Source organism: Schistocerca serialis, chromosome 1 (assembly GCF_023864345.2).
Source record: "Schistocerca serialis cubense isolate TAMUIC-IGC-003099 chromosome 1, iqSchSeri2.2, whole genome shotgun sequence".
Classification (NCBI taxonomy): domain Eukaryota; kingdom Metazoa; phylum Arthropoda; class Insecta; order Orthoptera; family Acrididae; genus Schistocerca; species Schistocerca serialis.
The window spans coordinates 600,211,601-600,235,065 of NC_064638.1; the positions used below are offsets into that span (position 1 = coordinate 600,211,601).

At 35.7% G+C, this 23,465-nt stretch overlaps 1 protein-coding gene across 1 annotated transcript in view; it reads left to right on the forward strand.

Moving 5' to 3' along the window:
- Positions 1-23,465, forward strand: part of LOC126418484 (protein sneaky) — a 292,665-nt gene that overhangs the window by 182,460 nt on the left and 86,740 nt on the right. Inside the window, exons 9-10 of the mRNA XM_050085304.1 lie at positions 10,254-10,370; positions 10,464-10,606. Of these exons, the coding sequence (XP_049941261.1) occupies positions 10,254-10,370; positions 10,464-10,606 (260 nt within the window). The remainder of the gene's footprint in view (positions 1-10,253; positions 10,371-10,463; positions 10,607-23,465) is intronic.

The window sequence follows — 23,465 nt, forward strand, 5'->3', positions numbered from 1 at the left end:
CAGCCAAAGTGTCTGCTGAAATACTGGTAAACTGATCCAGTGCATAACTGTTATTTTCAGAACATGGAAGAGGTCCCACCAAATCAATATATATGTGTAAAAAATGGGCTGTAGGCTCAGCAAACATTCCCATAGGCATGTGCAGGTGTCTGGAAAACTTTTTTTTCTGACACTGTAAACAATATTGAGCCCAGTGGCAGTAAACCTTTCATATTCCGGGCCATTTGATGTATTTTGGCAGCAGTTTAGTTGGAGCCCTGGCTCCTGGGTGTGCTACATTATGAAAGGCACAGAAAACTCTCTCCTGCGTCTTGGTGAAATGTAAGGATGTAATCTACCCTGTGATGTATCACAACATAAGGTAAGTCCCAGCTCTTTCACCTCCACTTTCGAACAGCAAACCGTGAGATTGATTAGCCAACAACTGAGGCAGCTCAGGATATTATTTTTGATCAAATGCTATTTTCTCCCAGCAGACCGCCATGATTGTGTGGCATTTTTAATGTCAATAAAGTTGACATTGAACAAACCAAACGGAGTAGTGATTGCAGTCTTCTTCCTATCACCCCTTGGGACCGGAATCTTTGCAAATGCCTTGCAACAGTCGATAACACTGAAAACTCTTGCGTCTGCTACAGTGTTTTTGCAGTCTGCCACCTGAGGTAATGGATATTTATTGAGAATAGCATTGGAAGGTTAGAACTTTCTGTCCCTTTTTGTATCAATATGGATAGTTGATGCCCATTGACTATCTGATGGAGACATGATGCCATCAATAATCTGTCTTTCTGTCTGTCAATGTCATACATAGCTGGGGTGGATTTTACTGGCATAATGCAGCATGGCAGGCCATTACTGGAGAGCTGGGTAAATTTCAAATATAGTGCTGAGTGTTGCACTTGCAAACCATATTCGGTTTCCTGATTTCTGTAATCTCCAGAAATTCCCGCAGTACCACACCACATCTGCTGGAAAATTAAGAAAATTGAGCCATTTCTAGGAGTTGGTTAGGAGACAAATCTGGAGCCAGTTGGAAAAACTGCAAAAAATCAGCTCCCAAAATCAGTTCCAACACATATGGCCTAAGGAATGGCCATGTGAATGAGTGTTAGCTGAATAGCAAAAGTGGTGACCCCGCTGAAGAACTAAGATCATGATTAACAATACAGACAGCACTACAATCATATAGGAATCACAACTTTAGCTATATACCTTAAGTGAACAGAACTGATGGAGAGAAAGAATAAGCTCCACACTTGTAAGATAACTTTATATATGTACACTAAAGCACAAATTACAAATGTGGTGAGTTAGTGCCAAAATATATCAGGAGTGAGCACCAGAACAATAGAACAAAGAAGTACATACACAAAGATAAAACACACTGAAACATATCCTGCCATGTATGTCCACTGATCAATATCACTTATTGCTACAACCACATCAGTGTTGTCAGTAGTGATACAGAATTTGTGTTCCAATGCACCACATTTGTGGAATTCTGGCTCAGTTCCATGACAGTGACTTTATGGGTAAACCACAGTCTGAAAACTCATATGGTGGTTGATTTTTCATTAAACACCACACACCTAACATAGTTCTCTTCTTCGAGGCCAAAACCACTTTCCATTAAACTGCAACCAACAAAACAAGAAAGTACTTTTTGCAACCACAAAAAGCACCATTTTCGCTCCCATGTTTTTATTTACAACAACACCACACACTATCAGAACCACAGTTCGCTACCAGTGAGATAGTGGATAGTCTGGATATGGGAGTGGTGAGATGCTGACCCATAATATAACAAAACTTAATAATAGTTATATGCCTCAGCAGCATTTTAACATTGACAAATTAAACAAGTCGAAAGAAGTGTTATAGCAGCCACTATAAAATCATTAATACTTCTGACAATGAAAATGACACAACATTTACCATACACTTCAAAGTTTATACACTTACTTTCAGATACAGTAAATGGTAAGAGAATCAAAGTTAACAAGTTTCAAAACAAATGCATTTGATTATAAATGGTGCATTAACATAAGGCTACCAACTTGAGCTAGCTGAGTCATTACTCAGTCCTTTCAGATGTAAAACACACATTGAGTAAACATTAAAGCAACGTAAGTACAAGTTACACACCAGAAGAGCTCAGAATGCCCTTATAAACTTAAAAACAACACAAGCTTGCATACATCAGCATGGTAGCCTTGAATTACTGTAGCAACTTCAAAGGATCACACAATGCAAAACAACTGCCGATTTTAACAGCTGGGCCATTAAACCAAAACACATAATTAAAAACAAATAATTTCTTGTAAATTAATTCCAGTTTACAGATCACAGTTTATACGGATAAAGAGATACACATCTCTTCTTTCAAAAACATATTCAGAATAATGTCAACAGCAAACACAGATCATCAGGGAAAAAGAGTAGTGTACTATTACTAACAGACAGTCATGGCAGGAATCTATCCAGCATGCTCCGTGAGAAAAATCGCGACATAGCAGTGACTAGTGTAGTGAAACTGGGAGCGGGATGTAAAAATGTTGTAGACATTAACTCTCATACGAAATTAATACAAGAAAATGACTTTATCGTCTGTATAATGGGTTCAAACCATGTGGCAAAAAATGAAGCAGAGGTTTGCGTGAAAACGCTACAGAATTTTTTACAAGCTAATAAATGCAGAAACACAGTAGTTGCCACACTTCCTCATAGGCATGATCTGATTTATAGTTCGTGTGTAAACAAAGAAATTCGGAAAACAAACATTAAAATAAGGAAACTGTGTTCTCAATACACTAAGTGCGATGTACTGGCTATAAGCAAGCTGCATGGAAATCTGCACACGAAGCATGGAATGCATTTGAACTATGAAGGGAAAAGATTTGTTTGTGATCGTGTTAGTGAAATAATCAAAGAAAGACTTGTAAGGGATAGAACAATTTATCAGCTTCCTGAACATCCTTCCAACAGCGAGGAAAACAAAATAAAGAAGAAAGTAGAACGAAAATACAACACTGCTGACATTCCTAATTTAAACTAGAGGTATGTGATGCTGTAAATATGATTCCCAATTACCAAATCGTGAATACACCTGAACTAAAAATTTATCACCATAATGTGCAATCCCTGCGTAATAAGATCGATGAAATTAACATTCTATTAACACATGAACTTAATGATATCTCAGTGTTATGCATTTCTGAACACTGGCTTAACCCAGAATTAATCCAGAATACGAAAATAAACAAATTTGTCTTGGCTGCTTACTACTGCAGGAAAAACAGCAAGCAGGGTGGGGTAGCAATTTACACAAAGGATAATGTAGATTTTATTACACTACCTGACTTAACTAGGGCAAATGTCGAAAAGGATTATGAAATTGCAGCTATAAAAATTACTCAGTTCAACCTGGTTATTGCTACAGTTTACCGATCACCGTCCGGGAATTTTGAAATTTTCTTAAACAAAATGGAGTCATTGCTAAATAAAGTAAATAAAATGGATTGTGAATTGATAATCTGTGGTGACTTCAATATTGACTTCCTCACGAATAGTGGAAATAAGGAGACCATTTTGAACCTTGCAACGTTCTACAATTTAAAGGCTGAAGTAAAAGCAGCTACCCGAGTATCAGAAACTTGTCAAACAGCTCTTGATCAGTTTCTAGTAAAGAAGAGTTTACACAACACCTCACTAAAAATTTTCAATGCAGGTTTTAGTGATCATCTTGCACAAATATTAAGCATAAAAGTACAAGGCAGTATTATTAACAACATGTCTTTTAGAACAGCATATCGAAGCTATAATCAGCATAATGTGAACTACTTCAACAACTTATTACAGAAAGAAAAATGGCTAGGAGTGTACAAAATGAACGATATAAATGAAAAATTCAACACTTTCATTGATACATTAACCCAGTTCTTTGAACTTGCATTCCCACTGAAAACATTAACCATACGGGGAAACTCTAGAACAAACAGCTGGATCACAAAGGGAATAAGAGTTTCATGCCAGAAGAAAAGACTACTTTATGAAATATGTAACTCAAAAAATTCCTCACCTGTAGTACGCGCATACTACAAAAAATACTCCAAAATATTAAGAAAAGTAATAAAAGCAGCAAAAATAATGCATAATGATGAAATCATTTATAATTCAGCTAATAAATCAAAGGCTATGTGGAGTGTTATAAAAAAAGAATGTGGAGAATACAGACAACCTTGGAAAAATATAACACTATCACAGAAAAATAAAAAAGTAACAAACCCCTTAGAAGTAGCCAACACATTTAACAACTTTTTCACGGGTGTTGCTGAAAATATGTTACAATCAAACTTTAAGAGCATCCAGACAAATGAATATAAAATAAGTGCTTGTAGAGGATCAATGTACATCAGTTCTGTTTCACAAGATGAAGTAGCTAAAGCAATAAAAGGACTAAAAAATTCCAAATCGGCAGGTATTGATGGTATACCTGCAACAATGTTAAAGAAGAGCGCATCAAACCTAATTGAAGTACTCACACATTTATGCGACTGCTCACTTCAGGCAGGCACTTTCCCTGATGTGTTAAAAACATCAAAAGTTATTCCTGTATATAAAAAAGGGGATAAAGACAATGTAAATAACTACAGACCCATCACAATTTCCTCCTGCATCTCTAAAGTACTGGAAAAAGTTATGTATGAGAAACTTATGAAATTTATAAATAAAAACAGCATCCTATGTAATGAACAACATGGATTCAGAAATAAGAGGTCAACGACAACTGCTGTCTATGAGTGCATCAATTCCATCCTAAACCTGATGGACAAAAAACAGGAAACAATAGGAGTCTTTATTGACTTGTCAAAAGCTTTTGACATGGTGGACCATAAAATTCTGCTATCAAAGCTAGAAAGATATGGTATTCGAGGTCTGTCCAACAAGTGGATCAGGTCCTTCCTGACAAATCGTATGCAGGCAGTATGCGTCAAGCACACAAATATTGAACTAAAAACTGTATCTAATCACTTATCTGACTATAAACAAATGAAGTGTGGTGTACCCCAAGGATTCGTATTGGGACCTCTTCTGTTTCTTCTGAACATAAATGATCTAAGCTTAAATATTGATGCACACAAATCAATCATATTTGCAGATGACACCACGATTCTACTAAAAGGAGACGACGATGAACAGTTACAGCAGACAGTAAACACGGTCACGAAACAACTTAGCAGCTGGGCACAGAGTAATCAGCTTGTAATAAACAGTAAGAAAACCGTTGCTCTAAAATTCCACAATGTTCCTAATAAGGACATGTTTATCCCATCAGTCTCTATCAATGACGAACCAGTTGGTAACAGTACTGAAACCAAATTCTTAGGACTTTGGCAGCAGAGTAACATCAGATGGAATAAGCATATTGAATATCTCAATGCAGAACTGAGCAAAACATGTTATCTTCTTTGTTCATTAAAATCATGCTGTAGTGAGAAAACAGTATTGAATGCATATCATGCGTACTTTCATTCTCGTCGTAGATATGGGGTCACCTTCTGGGGAAACTCTAAAATAGCTAATAGCACTTTTAAACTACAAAAAAGGGCCATTAGAATCTTGTTTGGGTGCAAGCCTAGAGACTCGTGTAAGCCCCTGTTTAAGAAATCTGGTATTCCCCCATTACCATGTGTATACATTATGGAAACCCTTTTGTTCTTTAAATTAAATGTAATAGGCAAGGACCAGAGACTACAAAAAATCTGTGATATACATGAGCACTTTACCAGACAAAACAGAAACTTACATATGACTCAAATCAGCACAACACTGTGCCAAAAAGGTACTTTTCACATGGGAGTTAAGCTTTATAACAAACTTCCTGAAAACATAAAAGCTATCACTGAGGTCAATACATTTGGAAAATCTCTAAAGTCATATTTACAGCATCACTGCTTCTACTCCATTGAAGAATATTTATATTTATGAAATGTGTTATATAAATACTTAGGTGTAAAGTGTATTATTGTAAGCTTAAATATGTATGCCTTGAAATTACTTTCAGACTGTATATTTATAACTTGACTTGTCCAATGTCTTATGCATAAGCTGCTATGTAGACAACAGGATCAATAAAATACAATCTACAATCCATTATTCAGAGTCACAATATTTGTCATTGGTATAATGTACATAAACATATTCAGAAGAGAAGTAGTCCAACTATTCTTCAGAGGCACCATATTTGTTAAAGATCACAGAGGAATAATGTACAGTAATAAAAATATAAAAGCAAAAGTGCACATGAAATAGCTTGCTGTACAGTCAACAGATTTAATTACACTGTCCAGTAAATAATAATAGTCGAACATTAACACTGTGAAGATTCTTGTTCACTATTGCACTCGGGATGTGACATAGATGAAACTACTTAATGTTTTGAAAATTGATTAGATTAGGTTCAACTATTTCACATAGACTCTGAGAATTTAATATTACCTCACTTATGAGAAATGTTTCGGGTTAATAAATCATAAAAGTATGTGGTTCATTATTATGTTTCTGTACTTTGAAATCTGCAACTTATGAGTATGGTGTACATTTAGAAATCAACATGTTATGTTCCTAAATTACTCAAAACCTTAATTATTGACTTGATTAATTAGTGAGAGTTGTCTTATATGTAATTAGAATTCCAAAACTTTTTAGGTTTATTGGACTTCCTATTTTATATACAAATGTGTTTTGGTATCACCTGTGTCAAACCTAAATACACAGATGAAACCTCAAATTTAATTGTAATTATTGCAGAAAAAATTGAAAAAGAGTTCTAGTATTCAATTACGCAAACAAATATGTGACCCTTCTGTGTACATTTCTTTCAAAGCCAATTCATAGTGAACACAGATGCATGCATAGTTCAACGTGACACTCACTGGAGTTGTGTGCTCTAATTTATATCTTGATTTATCTGCAGGAGAATCCTTCAAAACCACATAATCCTTGAAATTAATACGATAAATGCATGCAGCAACTCATTTAAAAAAAGCCTAGAATTACTATATTTTCAGATTATGTGTTATCTGAATCATCCATCATCAAATATTTCATTTTCATTATCTGTAGGTTCATCAAGTACTTTATAAATTATTTTGTCCAAACATTTCTCCTCTTCACTGAACATTTTCAACAACACAAAAGCGTGCAAAATGAATGAAACAGAGGACTGAAAATTCAGCTAGTGTCTACAAAAAAAGAAAACATGTTTCAAAAATGACTAAATTTTACTGTCCCAATAAAGGATGACAGCCAAAAACAGTTGCAGGATAGAATTTTTTTTATTAATAAATAAAAAATAAATAATAAATAAAAAAAATTCTATCCTGCAACTGTTTTTGGCTGTCATCCTTTATTGTGAAGAATTTTAACAGTTGCTGCTGCAGCCATGTTTAAAATCTTGAAACTTTTACTGTTACTACCACCCAGGGGGTCACAGCAGATGCAGACCTGACAGGCATTTGTGACAGCCTTAACTATGCATTCGACACTAAGAAAAATTAGCATAGCTGGTGTGACATAATTTTACATCTGATGCAATTTCCATTTTCTGCAAGCACTGTAATATTACATACTATATGTCAAACACACACTAAATATTAATGGTTCTCATTTTATAAGTTGAAATATGTTCTTGGAAAGCTGGTAATGTGTGCTTCTTGGAAAGCTGGTAATGTATGCTTTCAAATGAGTAGTAGCAATAACTGCTGTGCTGCCCATAGCTCAAAATGTTTCCCCATTAGATATTGTTGTTATAAATTTAATTGTCTATAACTTTTAATTATGTATGTTTCAAGCAAAAGAAATGACGTCATTGTAATCAGGGAGATAAATATAAATAATTGAATGATAAGTTTAAGTGAAATGTTGCATAAATAACAGTTTGACAAATTCCTATAAGATACAGTGAGCAAAGAAGTTTAATTACCAGGAGAAATTGATTCCAATGCACTCAAAAGGCTCATTGACAGTTCCACATCCCAAAACCTCTCCATCATTATGATATTTATGGAACACGATATATGAGTGAATGAAAGCAGTCTTTATTTTTCTTTGATCCTAATGCTCCTGTGTGAGCAGCATAGCCAAAATATTCATTCTTCCTCCTGACCCTTACTCTCTCTGTAATCAGATGCTTAGTACAAGATTGTAATTTTTTTATTGGTTTTACTTATTAAGGACCACAGGAAGTACAGGTAATTTATGTCTCCTTCCTTTTCTCCTTTCTTTCTTTCCAGTAGTTTTTCATTATTTCCCTGGGTTTACTCTTCTTTCTTCTGCCCATATCATGTGTGTCTTTTTTCTGCTGGAAGCCTTGAAACATTTTACTTTTGCTCTGAACTTATCTCTGTCTCTTATTTCTTCCTCCGCTGTTTCCATTTCTCTCAGGTCTGCTTTAACTTCTTTGATCCATGTCACTAATGTTTCCATCAAAAATGTTAAAATTATTCTTGTTATTCTCTTTGCATCTAGCCTTTTTAGGTGTCCATAGAATACAACTCTTCTCTTTCCCATCGTATCTGATATTAATTCTATTTTTTCATAAATGTTATTACCTCATGATTTTTGTTGCTCATTCTCATATTTTGGTCCCAAAATTTTCCAGATTCTTTTTCTTTCCTTCTTTTGTATTTCACCTAATTGCTTAGCTGTATTTAGCAAAAGTCATTCTCAAGCATAAAGGCATTCAACTTTAATGACAGTGTTGTAGTGCCAGAGCTTTGCATTTATGGAAATAAGATTACTTGTTGTGCATGTTTTTTGTTGTTTGGAAAGTTACATCCTTTTTCCTTGACCTTGCTAAGTTAGCTTCTTTATCCAAAGCATTTAGTTGTATACTTCATCTAGGTATTTAAATTTTGTAATATTTTACATTGCTCCTTAATCAGTTTCCATGCATTCTGGTGGCCCTTTTTCATCTGTCAGATACAATACTCTGATTTTTTAAAAGATATACGTAGGCCTACTTATGAAGCTGTCTTGTAGGAGATTCATTGGCATTGTTGCATCTTATATATTGCTTTTGAAAGAATTTTGTAAGTTTGTAATTATTATTAATAGGCTACTATTCTTTCTGAAGTTATAACTGTTGCCATTATTTTAGCTTTAATTATTAAACCCATTTAACATTAAAGACAAACCTTTATAAGTAATGAGAAGCCTGAAACACAGTATTTGTAAAGTTTGATATAAGAATCATTCCTGTCTCGAAATAATACATAGAATCCTTAATCTGCTCAATCGAAATAAAACAGTAAACAAAGACATAAAAAACTGCCCTAAGGCTGTACCATACTTAAGTTTTCCATCCCCAGTACCTCCATGACACTATTTAATTATGAATATTGCTGTAGTTAATGATGTTCTGAAAAATATTTTACAAATAATAGCTAATTACGTATTAAATGTTTATTTCTGAGTAGTCAGAAATACTTTAACTCTCATGTGCTACACATACGAGGGTAATCCCAAAAGTAAGGTCTCCTATTTTTTTATGAGTACATAGATCTGTTTATTTCTACAGTGCTTTACATCAGTTTACAGCTTCAACATTTCGCTATTTTTCGACATAATCATCATTTCTGTCGATGCATTTTTGTAGACGCTTTGGCAGTTTTTGTATGTCTATATCATACCAGCTCACCGCCATGCTGTTCAGAAAGTTATGAAGCTCTTCTTTCACCTCGTCATCGGAGCTGAATCGCTGGGACCATAATTAATGCTGACAGGTACTGTGAGGCTAAAAAAAAAATCAAACGGGCAATTCAGAACCAGAGAAGATGAATGTTGCCAAGGGCGTACACATTCTCTGTGACAACGCACACCCTCACATTGCTCGGCAAACTGTTGCTCTCCTGCAACAGTTTCAGTGGAACATAATCACCCACCCACCCTATAGTCCTGACTTGGCGCCCAGTGACTATCACCTGTTCCCTAGGTTAAATGAACATTTGGCCAGAAAACGATTCAGCTCCGATGACGAGGTGAAAGAAGAGGTTCATAACTTTCTGAACAGCATGGCAGTGAGCTGGTAAGATATGGGCATACAAAAACTGCCACAGCATCTACAAAAATGCATCGACAGAAATGGTGATTATGTCAAAAAATAGCTAAATGTTCAAAGACTAGAACCATTGTAATTATTGCTGATTGTACTGCATTCCCTAATAACTGTAGAAGTGTTTTTATTGTTTCAGGGTCTCATGACATGAGCATTGAAGTAAAAGGAACTGGCCTAATTGCCAAGATAGTGAGATCTATAGTAAAAGGTTTTAATATCAAGAAAAGAGTTAAATATTTTACTAGCAATGAAGGTCAGTAATTCTCTTTCATTGTCAGAATATTGTATATTTTGGCACAGTTAGACTATACATATGATAACTGGTGAATGGAAAATGCCTTTGCAGCCTGTCTTCCTGTTCCAAAGAAGCCAAATATTTATATTATATGCAAGATATATGGCACTTATTTTGCTATGTGGGTGATTATTCTAGTCAGTTCATACATCAACCGATTCCAGAGTGTAATCTGTGCATATTTTTATCCCAAGGTTAGTGCATGATATTTATGTCATTGAGATGATGTTCTTTCAGAGCCTAGGAAGAAAGTTTAATATTGTATGCCTTATTGTCAGCACAGTCATTTGTAATCAGGTACAGTAAGTGAAGCTCTATTATGAGTCTGTTTGTACAGAGTATATTTAAATATGTAATAGTTTGCACTAGATGGTCTACAACATTAATACACACACAGGACAAACAACTAAAACAAACACAGAAAGAAAAAAAGAAACAGTGCTGCCCTCTTAAAACAACATTAACATTGTACCACTAACACCCTCCTTCCATGTTAATTATCAGTGTTACAAAAACTAAATTACAAGCTTTAAGTTAGTCCTAACAAGGCTCTAAATTTTTCAGGTTTTATTCTACCTAGTGGCTTTGTCAGAACATCAGCTTGTTGCTCATTTGTGCTGATGTGCTTTAACACAACTTTCTTAGCAAACACTTTCTCCCTCACAAATAAAATTTTTATATCTGTATGCTTTGATTTATGATGGACTGTGGATTCTTGCAGAGGCTTTTTACTGACTTATTGTCTTCATAAAGTGCAAAAGCTTTTTGACTGCCAGAAAGACTATAATACAAATCACTGAGCCAACAGGCTTCACTAGTTGCCTGCTTAAGGCTACAAATTCTCATTCTGTTGATGACAACACTCAGGCTTCTTAGATGCCCATAAACACTACAACCCAAAATTTTGAAAATATAAGCATCTGTGGGCTTTCTATCTGCTCTGTCACCAGCCCAAACAGAATCAACATAATCAATTATGGGATCAATATAGTTTTTATCTGTAGCATTTAACAGACTCAGTTTTAGGGATCCCTTAATATAATGCAATACATGTTTTAAAGCATTCCATAAATCCATAATTACATGATTGGTACCCAGTTAGAATACTTATTGCTACACAAATATCTGACCTGGAAGCTAATGGGCCACACATCAGTGATCCTATTAATTTTCTACATCTTTTCTCAGTATCCTCATTTTCAGATTTTTCTGTTTTTGACTCACTGTGATCAGAGTTTTCCTCTGAATGTCACTTCTATTTGAAACTTCCACACTGCCCAATTGTCCCCTCCAGACAACTTCAAACACTGATGCATAGACTGTTCCATTATGCCATGCCACAACTATGTCAGTGATATCAAATTTGCTGTCATTCACGATATCACCAAAAAACTACACTGAAAAACAGATATATGCATCTGGACCCATAACCTGTAATCAGGCACAGTAAATGAAGCTCTATTATAAGCCTGTATGTACAGGTTTTATTTAAGTATAGTTATAGTTTACACTCAATCATGCACAACATTAAGCACACACAGGACAAACAATAAAAACAAAAAACATCTGAAAAACATAAGTTAACACAAACCAATGAGAAACAGTGATGATGTCTGAAAACAACATTAACATTGTACCAACATCATTACAGAAGGATTAGTAGCTCAGCTGAACAAGGATGAAGAGGAACTTGGCCATGGGTTGTATGAAGAAAACATCTTGGCAGTAGCCTCATTTTATTTTGGGGAAAAGACAGGAAACTTAAATCTGTATGGCTGAATGGAGACTTGAACTCCACTTAACCTGAATATCAGTCCACTGTGTAACCCATTGCTGTACCTCACTTTGTCATTTCAAATGTCAGATAGTCAGGGACCTGACTCTTCCTCTGGTCTTGTTGGAAAAGTTTATCTTATCTTGTTCTGACAATATACATTGTTGGAAAAAATTACAGCACTCACTAGAGTTGTAACAAAGACAGGAAAATTAGGGATCAACATCTCATCAATGAAGAGATCATTAAAAATGGAACAATTTATATGTTTGTTAGAACACTAACACATTGTAGGGATTTGCTAGGTCTCAACAGGAAATTATCCTTTCAATTTCACCTCCACAGAAAACATGAGGTGATCACTGAAATTTTTTATAGTTGGGAGAAGACAGTCTGGATTGTCCACTACCTGTTGTGCTCTCCACACACTAACACAGTTTGCCATAGGAAACACTATAAAACAGAACCCTTCAGCACATTAGATCATTCCATAGATAGGTAATCAAGATGTTGCGCTCATGTCACCAATAAACCCTCTTTTTTGTGTTAACTTGGTTATAAGAAGGTTGTTAATATTAGCTATACCATGAATGTTTCATTAAAATAGTTTGTGTAACAATTTTTTCACCAACATCATATCCCCTAGAAACATATAAAAACTAACACTTACTCCCATGACAATAGCTTTTTTATTATAGGTAATAATAGTCTTTAAATTCCTCCTGTCTCTAAATTTAGATTTTTTTCTACTAATCTCTATATGTAATGACTTACTAATCTCTATATGTAATGACTTCAATGACGATGTTTTGCCCTCTTCAGTTATTTTCAACAGATGAAGTTTTCATGTGAAGTTTGGACATTATTAGGAATGCTGTTGTTGTGGTCATCAGTCCAAAGAGTGGTTTGATTCGGCTCTCCATACTACTCTATCCTGTGCAAGCCTCTTCGTCTCCAAGTAACTACTTCATTCTTCATCCCTCTGAATCTGCTTACTGTATTCATCTCTTGGTCTGCCTCTACGATTTTTACTCCCAACACTTCCCTCCAGGACTAAATTGGTGATCCCTTAATGCCTCAGAATGTGTCCTACCAACCGATCCCTTCTTCTAGTCAGGTTGTACCACAAATTTCTCGCCTCCCCAGTTCCATTCAGTACCTCCTCATTAGTTACATGATCTGCCCATCTAGTCTTCAGTATTCTTCTGTAGCACCACATTTCAAATCCTTCTATTTTCTTCTTGCCTAAACTGTTTATCGTCCATGTTTCACTTCCATACATGGCTACACTCCTTACAAATACTTTCAGAAAGGATTTCCTAACACTTAAATTTATACCCGATGTTAACAAATTTCTCTTTTTGAGAAACACTTTTCGTGCCATTGCCAGTCTACATTTTATATCCTCTCTACTTCGACCATCATCAGTTATTTTGCTCCCCAAATAGCAAATCTCATCTACTACCTTAAGTTTCTCATTTCCTAAACTAATTCCCTTGGCATCACCTGATTTAATTAGACTATACTCCATTATCCTTGTTTTACTTTTGTTGAGGTTCATCTTATATCATCCTTTCAAGACGTTGTCCATTCCATTCAACTGCTCTTCCAAGTCCGTTTCTGTCTCTGACAGAATTAGTGTCATCAACAAACCTCAAAGTTTTTATTTCTTCTCCCTGAACTTTAATTGCTCCCCCAAATTTTTCTTTTGTTTGCTTTACTGCTTGCTCAGCATACAGATTGAATTACATCGGGGATAGGCTACAACCCTGTCTCACTCCCTTCTCAGCCACTGCTTCCCTTTAGTGCCCCTGATTTCTGTACAAGTTGTAAATAGCCTTTCACTCCCTGTATTTTACCCCTGCCACCTTTAGAATTTGAAAAAGAGTTTTCCAGTCAACATTGCCAAAAGCTTTCTCTATGTCTACAAATACTGTAAATGTAGGTTTGCCTTTCCTTAACCTATCTTCTATGAGAAATCGTATTGTCAGTATTGCCTTGCATTTTCAGCCATGGCTTGTTAAACTGATAGTTCAGAAATTTTCACACTTGTCAGCATCTACTTTCTTTGGAATTGGAATTATTATATTATTCCTGAAGTCTGAGGGTATTTCACCTGTTTCATACATCTTGCTCACCAGATGGAAGAGTTTTGTCATGTCTGACTCTACTAAGGCTATCAGTAGCTCTAATGGAATGTTGTCTTCTCCCAGGGCCTTGTTTTGACTTAAGTCTTTCAGTGCTTTGTCAGATTCTTCACATATTGTATCTCCCATCTCATTTTCATCTACATCCTCTTTCCATTTTCATAATATTGCCCTAAAGCACATCTCCCTTGAATAGACTCTCTATATATTCCTTCCACCTTTCTGCTTTCCCTTCTTTGCGTAGGACTGGTTTACCATCTGAGTTCTTGATATTTGTACATGTGGTTCTCTTTTCTCCAAAAGTCTCTTTAATTTTCCTGTAGGCAGCATCTGTCTTACCCCTAATGAAATGTGCTTCTGCATTCTTACATTTGTCCTCTAGCCATTGCTGCTCAGTTATTTTGCACTTCCTGTTGATTTCATTTTTTAGATATTTGTGTTCTCTTTCACTTGCTTAATTTATTGGATTTTTATACTTTCTCCTTTCATCGATTAAATTCAATATCTCTTGTGTTACCCAAGGATTTCTACTAGCCTTTGTCTTTTTGCCTACTTGATCCTCTGCTGCCTTCACTATTTCATCTCTCAAAGCTACCCATTCTTCTTCTATTGTTTCCTTTCCCTTATTCTTGTCAGTCATTCCCTAAAGCTCCCTCTGAAACTCTCTAGAACCTCTGGTTCTTTCAGTTTATCCAAGTTCCATCTCCTTAAATTCCTGCCTTTTTGCAGTTTCTTCAGTTTTAATCTGCAGTTCATAACCAATAAATTGTGATCAGAGTCCACATGTGCTGCTGGAAATGTCTTACAATTTAAAACCCGACTCTGAAATCTCTGTCTTACCATAATATAAACAATGACACCTTCCCTGTGTCTCCAGGTCTCTTCCATGTATACAACGTTCTTTCATGCTTCCTGAGAAAGGACCAAATTAGAAAAAGAGGAGCATTAGAAAACAAAGGAGAGGCAAATAAGAAAGGGGCTGAGGAGAGAGGAAATTTGATGGAAGAATGAACAAAGATGATGGAGGAAGATAGCAGAGGATGTAAGAAAGTACTGTACGGTATGGTCAAAAGTTAGAGGGAAAGAGGATGCAACAATGATGGATAGAAAGGGAAAGAGGTTAGTAACAAAGAGGCGCTGAAGCTAGTGAGACAGGAGTGTTTTGAACACTTGCTAAATCTGAACAGACTGGGAGAGGAGGATAATTGACTAAAGGAGGTAGAAGTAAACTTTGGGGGGAAGGGACCTGACCTGGAAGGAAATGGCCATGGCACTGGACAAGATGAAAGAAGGAAAGGCACCAGGTATAGAGAAAGTAAGTGTCAAAATGGTGAAGGCAGTAGGGGAGATTTGGAAACAGTGGCTGTATCATGTGATGAGGATGGTGTGGAATGAGAAGAAGACTCCAGAAGTTTGGAAGAAGGAGTGAAAAAAGAAATAAGCAGAATGGAGGAAATGTACTGTAGAGGTCTGTTTTGTGTGAAGTGGGAAATGAAAGGACAGATTGGATCCAGCAAACAAGTAGCATGAAACAGGGCAGTGCATTGTCACCTCTCCTCTTCATCATGGTCTTTGTTGAGATAATGATTAATGTGGCAGGGAAAACTGGAGAAGACAAGATGAAAATGATGGTGTTCACATATGACTAAGTGATCTGGGAAAAAAGGGAGCAGGAGGTTCAAGCACAGCTAGATACTTGGAAAGAAATTGTGATACAGTGTTGAATGAAATATAATGTACACATATGTGAGATCCTAGTTACAACTAGAAAGAAATGCACAGTCGGAAGGCCTTGATCTTCCTTCCCACTACCTCCTTGACTCTTTCATCACACCATGGTGTCTCTTATTTTTTGTCACTTGTCCTTCCACACACAACTACTGCTGTCATCTTCCATCACTTCATGATTTTCATGCTCATCACCAGTAGATGGTAGTCACTATCCAATGTCTCGGATTGTAGTACTTTTGTATCCATTATATCCATTGTCAACATTCCACCTTCAGAATTGTAGAAGAGCATTTCACTAACCTTTGGTTAGTAAAGCCTCTTTTGGGAGTACTGAAATGGGACTTCCTTCCCAGTCTGTTCCTAATGTTTCTAATGTGAACATCCTCTGAAGAAGACATTTTAGCTTAAATTTTTAACTTTCTAGACTTTATACTGTTATGTTTACACCCAGTTCCAGTAGTAAACTGCCCTTTAAAAAGTTAGTACAAATGAGTTTACTATTTTAGATTAACTTTCATATTAATATGTTACCCAGTTTATATTAGCAACTATGGGGAGTAAGCCGTTTGTTAATAATCCAACTTTGAAATTTTGTGATATGAACTGTGCAGTCATGTTGCACCACAAATTCTTGAAAATGTACTTCTCCCCATTTCTAAAAAGCTATGATATTTATTCATTATGATTATATGAAATGATAGCTCTACTTGAGAGCTATCCTGGACACAATACCTTATTCAAAGTAATTTGTTCATAAATAACTAAAATGTAATTTATATTGCTGTGCTATAAACCTCATGGAAATTGTATATGAAATTAAGTAAAGTCTTCTAACTGCATATCAGAACATGTAGGACCATATGTGGCCCATTTTTTTATGTAAGTAGCTGAAATCATCTAACAACTTTTAATTGTTGCTTTGTAAATCTTACATTTTGTAGTGTATTCAATTATTTTGTTTTATGTAAAAGTAAGTGGAGCATGAGCCATGCAAGCAGAAGCAGAGTAAGTAAGGATGTAGTAGTCGAAGTAAGAGACAGTCAGGGAATCTGCATTATTGCCTTTTGGAGGCTGTTCACGTGAGACTCTTCCAGAGGCTCTCAGATAATAAGATGTATCTACCATCAATGTATATACAATTCAGTTATAATACAAAACAAGAAACATGACACATACTGTTTTTTATTTAAGAATTAGTACATCAGCAATGAGGGACTCTGGACCTTCTGAAGCAACAACCCCGCAAGGGTATCAAAGTTGAGTGTCTCATCGTATGGAGCAGCTAAGTTATTATGTGAACTTTAATAAACTGTTCTTGAAATTTTCTAGTTTTCACTTGTTTCCATACTTGTGAATGGTGGATGTCCAAATTATTAAGTTGCTCAGATGGTATGATTGAGAATTCACTATACCACTGTCCAATTATAGACAGAACTAAAAACTGTATAGTTTATTCACACTCAGTGTCAGTAATTAAAATACTTCCCTCCTCTCATACATTAATGCTGGCATTTTAATTCCTGCCACACCACATTACTTAATACTCTCTTTCTAAAAACTGAAGCGAACGTGCCATACATTAGAAATTAATACATACTTCTACAATGATGCATTCAAAATTAAAATTAAACTGTCATTTTAGGATCTAATAACTTGAATGTGTAACAGACAAAAAACACATTCAGTATTAATACGTGAATCTATAGGAAACTGTAAGAAATGAAAATGAAATAGAGATTTCGGTGTGGGAACTAATCACTAAATGCAAATGAACAAACAAGAACTGGATTTGCTATTACATAACTTTACAGACTAATGTGGAAAAATCAAATTTGTTTTATAATCTTAATAGTTAATGTGTAAAGCATTAGGATCTGTGTAGCTAGATGCTGCATGATAAGTGTACACAGTACTTTTAATCCATGTATGGGCTGAAGGTGGTGGGCGGTAAAAGACAGGGAGCGAAAGGCTATTTACAATTTGTACAGAAACCAGATGGCACTCACGAGAGTTGAGGGGCATGAAAGGGAAGCAGCGGTCAGGAAGGGAGTGAGACATGGTTGTAGCCTAGCCCCAATGCTATTCAATCTGTATATTGAGCAAGCAGTAAAGGAAACAAAAGAAAAATTCAGAGTAGGAATTAAAATCCATGGAGAAGAAATAAAAACTTTGAGGTTTGCTGATGATATAGTAATTCTGTCAGAGACAGCAAAGGACCTGGAAGAGCAGTTGAACAGAATGGACAGTGTCTTGAAAGGAGGATATAAGATGAACTTCAACAAAAGCAAAACGAGGGTAATGGAATGTAGTCGAATTAAATCAGGTGATGCTGAGGGAATTAGATTAGGAAATGAGACACTTGAAGTAGTAAATGAATTTTGCTGTTTGGGAAGCAAAATAACTGATGATGGTCGAAGTAGAGAGGATATAAAATGTAGGCTGGCAATGGCAAGAAAAGCATTTCTGAAGAAGAGAAATTTCTTAACATTGAGTATAGATTTAAATGTCAGGAAATCGTTTCTGAAAGTATTTGTGTGGTGTGTAGCCATGTATGGGAGTGAAATACGGATGATAAATAGTTTAGACAAGAAGAGAATAGAAGCTTTCAAAATGTGGTGCTGCAGAAGATTGCTGAAGATTAGATCAGTAAACCACATAACTAATGAGGAGGTATTGAATAGAATTGGGGAGAAGAGAAATTTGTGGCACAACTTGACTAGAAGAAGGGATCGGTTGGTAGGACATGTTCTGAAGCATCAAGGGATCACCAATATAGTATTGGAGAGCAGTGTGGAGGGTAAAAATCATAGAGGGAGACCAAGAGAGGAGTACAGTAAGCAGCTTCATAAGGATGTGGGTTGTGGAACGTACTGGGAGATGAAGAACCTTGCACAGGATAGAGTACCATGGAGAGCTGCATCAAACCAGTCTCTTCACTGAAGACCACAACAGCAACAAGGGCTGAACAGTTTTGTACTGTTGCTACTACTCCCACAATAGCTCTTTCTAACAGTATTAGCAAAGCTTTTATGTTTTTATTGTCAGAACCTAACTACGTTATTTATAAACACTTTTTCATCTGAGCGTACTTTCCGATAACATATATTTCTGCGTTTACTGTACATTTCAGCAGACACCAAGAATAAGCATCAGTTGTAATATACTACAGTATCAGTATGACTTGCTGTACATCACCGAGCGGCCTGGGTCAGCCAGCCGCAGTGGCCGAGCGGTTCTGGGCGCTTCAGTCTGGGTTGCATGTTCGAATCCTGCCTCGGGTGTGGATGTGTGTGATGTTCATAGGTTAGTTAGGTTTAAATAGTTCTAAGTTCTAGGGGACTGATGACCTCAGATGTGAAGTCCCATAGTGCTCAGAGCCATTTGAACCATTTTTTGACCTGGGTCATTCAGGTATTGTTTAGTGTTGTTGGGCACCTTCAGTCACATAAATGAGGTTTAGTTACGCCTTCTGCCATTGGCAATTGTAAAATAAACAGGTAATATTTAGTCTGTAAATCCAATGAATGTGCTCTAAGTTATAATAAAAATCACACTATAATCTTCAATCTTTAAAACTAATATGAATAAATAAATAACTCACCAGTCAGCAAAGTTTGCATCTGCCTTTGATGGCCGAAAATTCGTTGACCATATCTGTATAGTTCAGACAGTTATCAGTTAGGAGGTCGGCTTCGATGTGAAAAGTGGACAAGGCATTCAATCTCTCCTCAGAAGACATAGTATGTAGGTATGATTTCAGTCTTTCAAGAGCCAAAAACGAGTGTTGTGCTGAACAATTTGTAAGTGCCATACATAGAAATATTCTAAGAGCAATGTCAACATTTGGAAACACAGACCGTAACCTCACTTTTCGTAAAAATTTACTCATTTTGACTGGTAAATCACTAATCTCAGAAGATTTCAAAAGTTCCGCAAAAAGCACACATTCACTATGGATGGAAGGCTCTAAATCTGTGTCGTATGATGCTTGGAGTTTTGCTGCATGTTCAGAAATATCGTCAGATGAACTGTTCTTAAGGTTACTGAAAACTGTGAAGAAGTCCAATAGTGTTCTATAGCTTTCCTTCCTCTTCACTAATTTGGTGTACAAGCTGCCTAATGGTTTTTGGACAAAACGAGACAGCGTGGTACTGAGGTGCAAGACTCACACGTCTTGTGTGCAGCCAATTCTCTTTCTCTGGGTAATCAGCTACATTGATCTCCCAAAAGCTTCTTCTCTGAAGACTGTAGCAGATTACAGGAATTTATTAAGCTACTTCTCTGTTCTTGACATAATCTGTGTACTCGTGTAACATTTTCAGTTCATTCTTGGTATATTTTCATCTCTCAACACAAAGCAACATTTACTCTTTTTAACATACGTAAGTAAACTCTGGCAAGCCACTGGTGTCTTTAAACGTCAGACTTGATAAAGCACAAGTTCAATATCATAGTAACAATCCAATAATTTATGGACATCACATACGCCCTGCCTCATGCAGACCTAAGACGCGAAGAAAAAATAAAAGTCTCTAGTCTCAAGCGAGTCCAATACATGAATGTGCATAGAAGTCTTCCTCATTAGTTTTTTTTACAATCACCACAGACACTAAAACTTAAAAGAATACTACATAATTATTCCCTGAGTTTTCATCACGTCTTCTATGGTGCTGGCGGCAAACATCTGTCGTCATCAGTGACTCGCCCTTTGTACAGTCTTCTAATAACGAACTTCTGACCTATACACAGTAACAGGTGGATCAGTATAAACGTTCTCACTCTTCCGCACTCATACATAAAATTTCAGGTGTTCGAGACGATTGAAGGCCGAGTATTTCTAGAATTTACACCAAAATTCTTGAAGCACTACATATCCCTCCCCTTAGCTCAAACACGCGATATTTTATGCATATTCATTATGTACAATAACATCCCACAAGATAATTCTTTATCTTTTAACAGTACATCTCTTTCTACTAATGACTGTACATATTTTACCACAGTTATAAAACTTGAATCTTTCAATCCATGTTGGAGTTAGCTCTTTTCAATCTCCAAAAATTCGTGAGTACCAAATTTTTGTTTTCTATTCCTCTTGCAATCATAAATTATAGGTGTACATAACTCATGAATACTCTACTGCTTTGTTCTTACTTCCCATACTACTTTTCATAGATTAGATTAGATTAGATTAATACTAGTTCCATGGATCATGAATACGATATTTCGTAATGATGTGGAACGAGTCGAATTTTCCAATACATGACATAATTAGGTTAATTTAACAACATACTTAAGTTAATATAACAACTTTATTTTTTTGTGTTTTTTTGTTTTTCTTTATTTTTTTTTTTAATATTTTTGTTTTGTTTTTTTTCTTTTTTTTTTCTTAATTTATACTTAAAAATTCCTCTATGGAGTAGAAGGAGTTGTCATTCAGAAATTCTTTTAATTTTTTCTTAAATACTTGTTGGTTATCTGTCAGACTTTTGATACTATTTGGTAAGTGACCAAAGACTTTAGTGCCAGTATAATTCACCCCTTTCTGTGCCAAAGTTAGATTTAATCTTGAATAGTGAAGATGGTCCTTTCTTCTAGTATTGTAGTTATGCACACTGCTATTACTTTTGAATTGGGTTTGGTTGTTAATAACAAATTTCATAAGAGAGTATATATACTGAGAAGCTACTGTGAATATCCCTAGATCCTTAAATAATTGTCTGCAGGATGATCTTGGGTGGACTCCTGCTATTATTCTGATTACATGCTTTTGTGCAATAAATACTTTATTCCTCAGTGATGAATTACCCCAAAATATGATGCCATATGAAAGCAATGAGTGAAAATAGGCGTAGTAAGCTAATTTACTAAGATGTTTATCACCAAAATTTGCAATGACCCTTATTGCATAAGTAGCTGAACTCAAACGTTTCAGCAGATCATCAATGTGTTTCTTCCAATTTAATCTCTCATCAATGGACACACCTAAAAATTTTGAATACTCTACCTTAGCTATATGCTTCTGATTAAGGTCTATATTTATTAATGGCGTCATACCATTCACTGTACGGAACTGTATGTACTGTGTCTTATCAAAATTCAGTGAGAGTCCGTTTACAAGGAACCACTTAGTAATTTTCTGAAAGACAGTATTGACAATTTCATCAGTTAATTCTTGTTTCTCAGGTGTGATTACTATACTTGTATCATCAGCAAAGAGAACTAACTTAGCCTCTTCATGAATATAGAATGGCAAGTCATTAATATATAATAAGAACAACAAAGGACCCAAGACTGACCCTTGTGGAACCCCATTCTTGATAGTTCCCCAGTTTGAGGAACGTGCTGATCTTCGCATGTTACGAGAACTACTTATTTCAACTTTCTGCACTCTTCCAGTTAGGTACGAATTAAACCATTTGTGCACTGTCCCACTCATGCACAATACTTGAGCTTGTCTAGCAGAATTTCATGATTTACACAATCAAAAGCCTTTGAGAGATCACAAAAAATCCCAATGGGTGGTGTTCGGTTATTCAGATCATTCAAAATTTGACTGGTGAAAGCATATATGGCATTTTCTGTTGAAAAACCTTTCTGGAAACCAAACTGACATTTTGTTAGTACTTCATTTTTACAGATATGTGAAGCTACTCTTGAATACATTACTTTCTCAAAAATTTTGGATAAAGCTGTTAGAAGGGAGATTGGACGGTAATTGTTGACATCAGATCTATCCCCCTTTTTATGCAAAGGTATAACAATAGCATATTTCAGTCTATCAGGGAAAATGCCCTGTTCCAGAGAGCTATTACACAGGTGGCTGAGAATCTTACTTATCTGTTGAGAACAAGCTTTTAGTATTTTGCTGAAAATGCCATCAATTCCATGTGAGTTTTTGCTTTTAAGCATGTTTATTATTTTCCTAATTTCAGAGGGAGAAGTGGGTGAGATTTCAATTGTATCAAATTGCATAAGTATGGCCTCTTCCATTAACAGCCTAGCATCTTCTAATGAACACCTGGATCCTACTATATCCACAACATTTAAAAAATGATTATTAAAAATATTTTCAACTTCTGACTTTTTGTTCGTAAAGCTTTCATTCAATTTGATGGTAATACTGTCTTCCTCTGCTCTTGGTTGACCTGTTTCTCTTTTAATAATATTCCAAATTGTTTTAATTTTATTATCAGAGTTGCTGATTTCAGACATGATACACATACTCCTGGATTTTTTAATAACTTTTCTTAATATAACACAGTAGTTTTTATAATTTTTGATAGTTCCTGGGTCATTACTCTTTCTTGCTGTCAGATACATTTCCCTTTTCCGGTTACAAGATATTTTTATACCCTTAGTAAGCCATGGTTTGTTACAAGGTTTCTTCCGAGTATATTT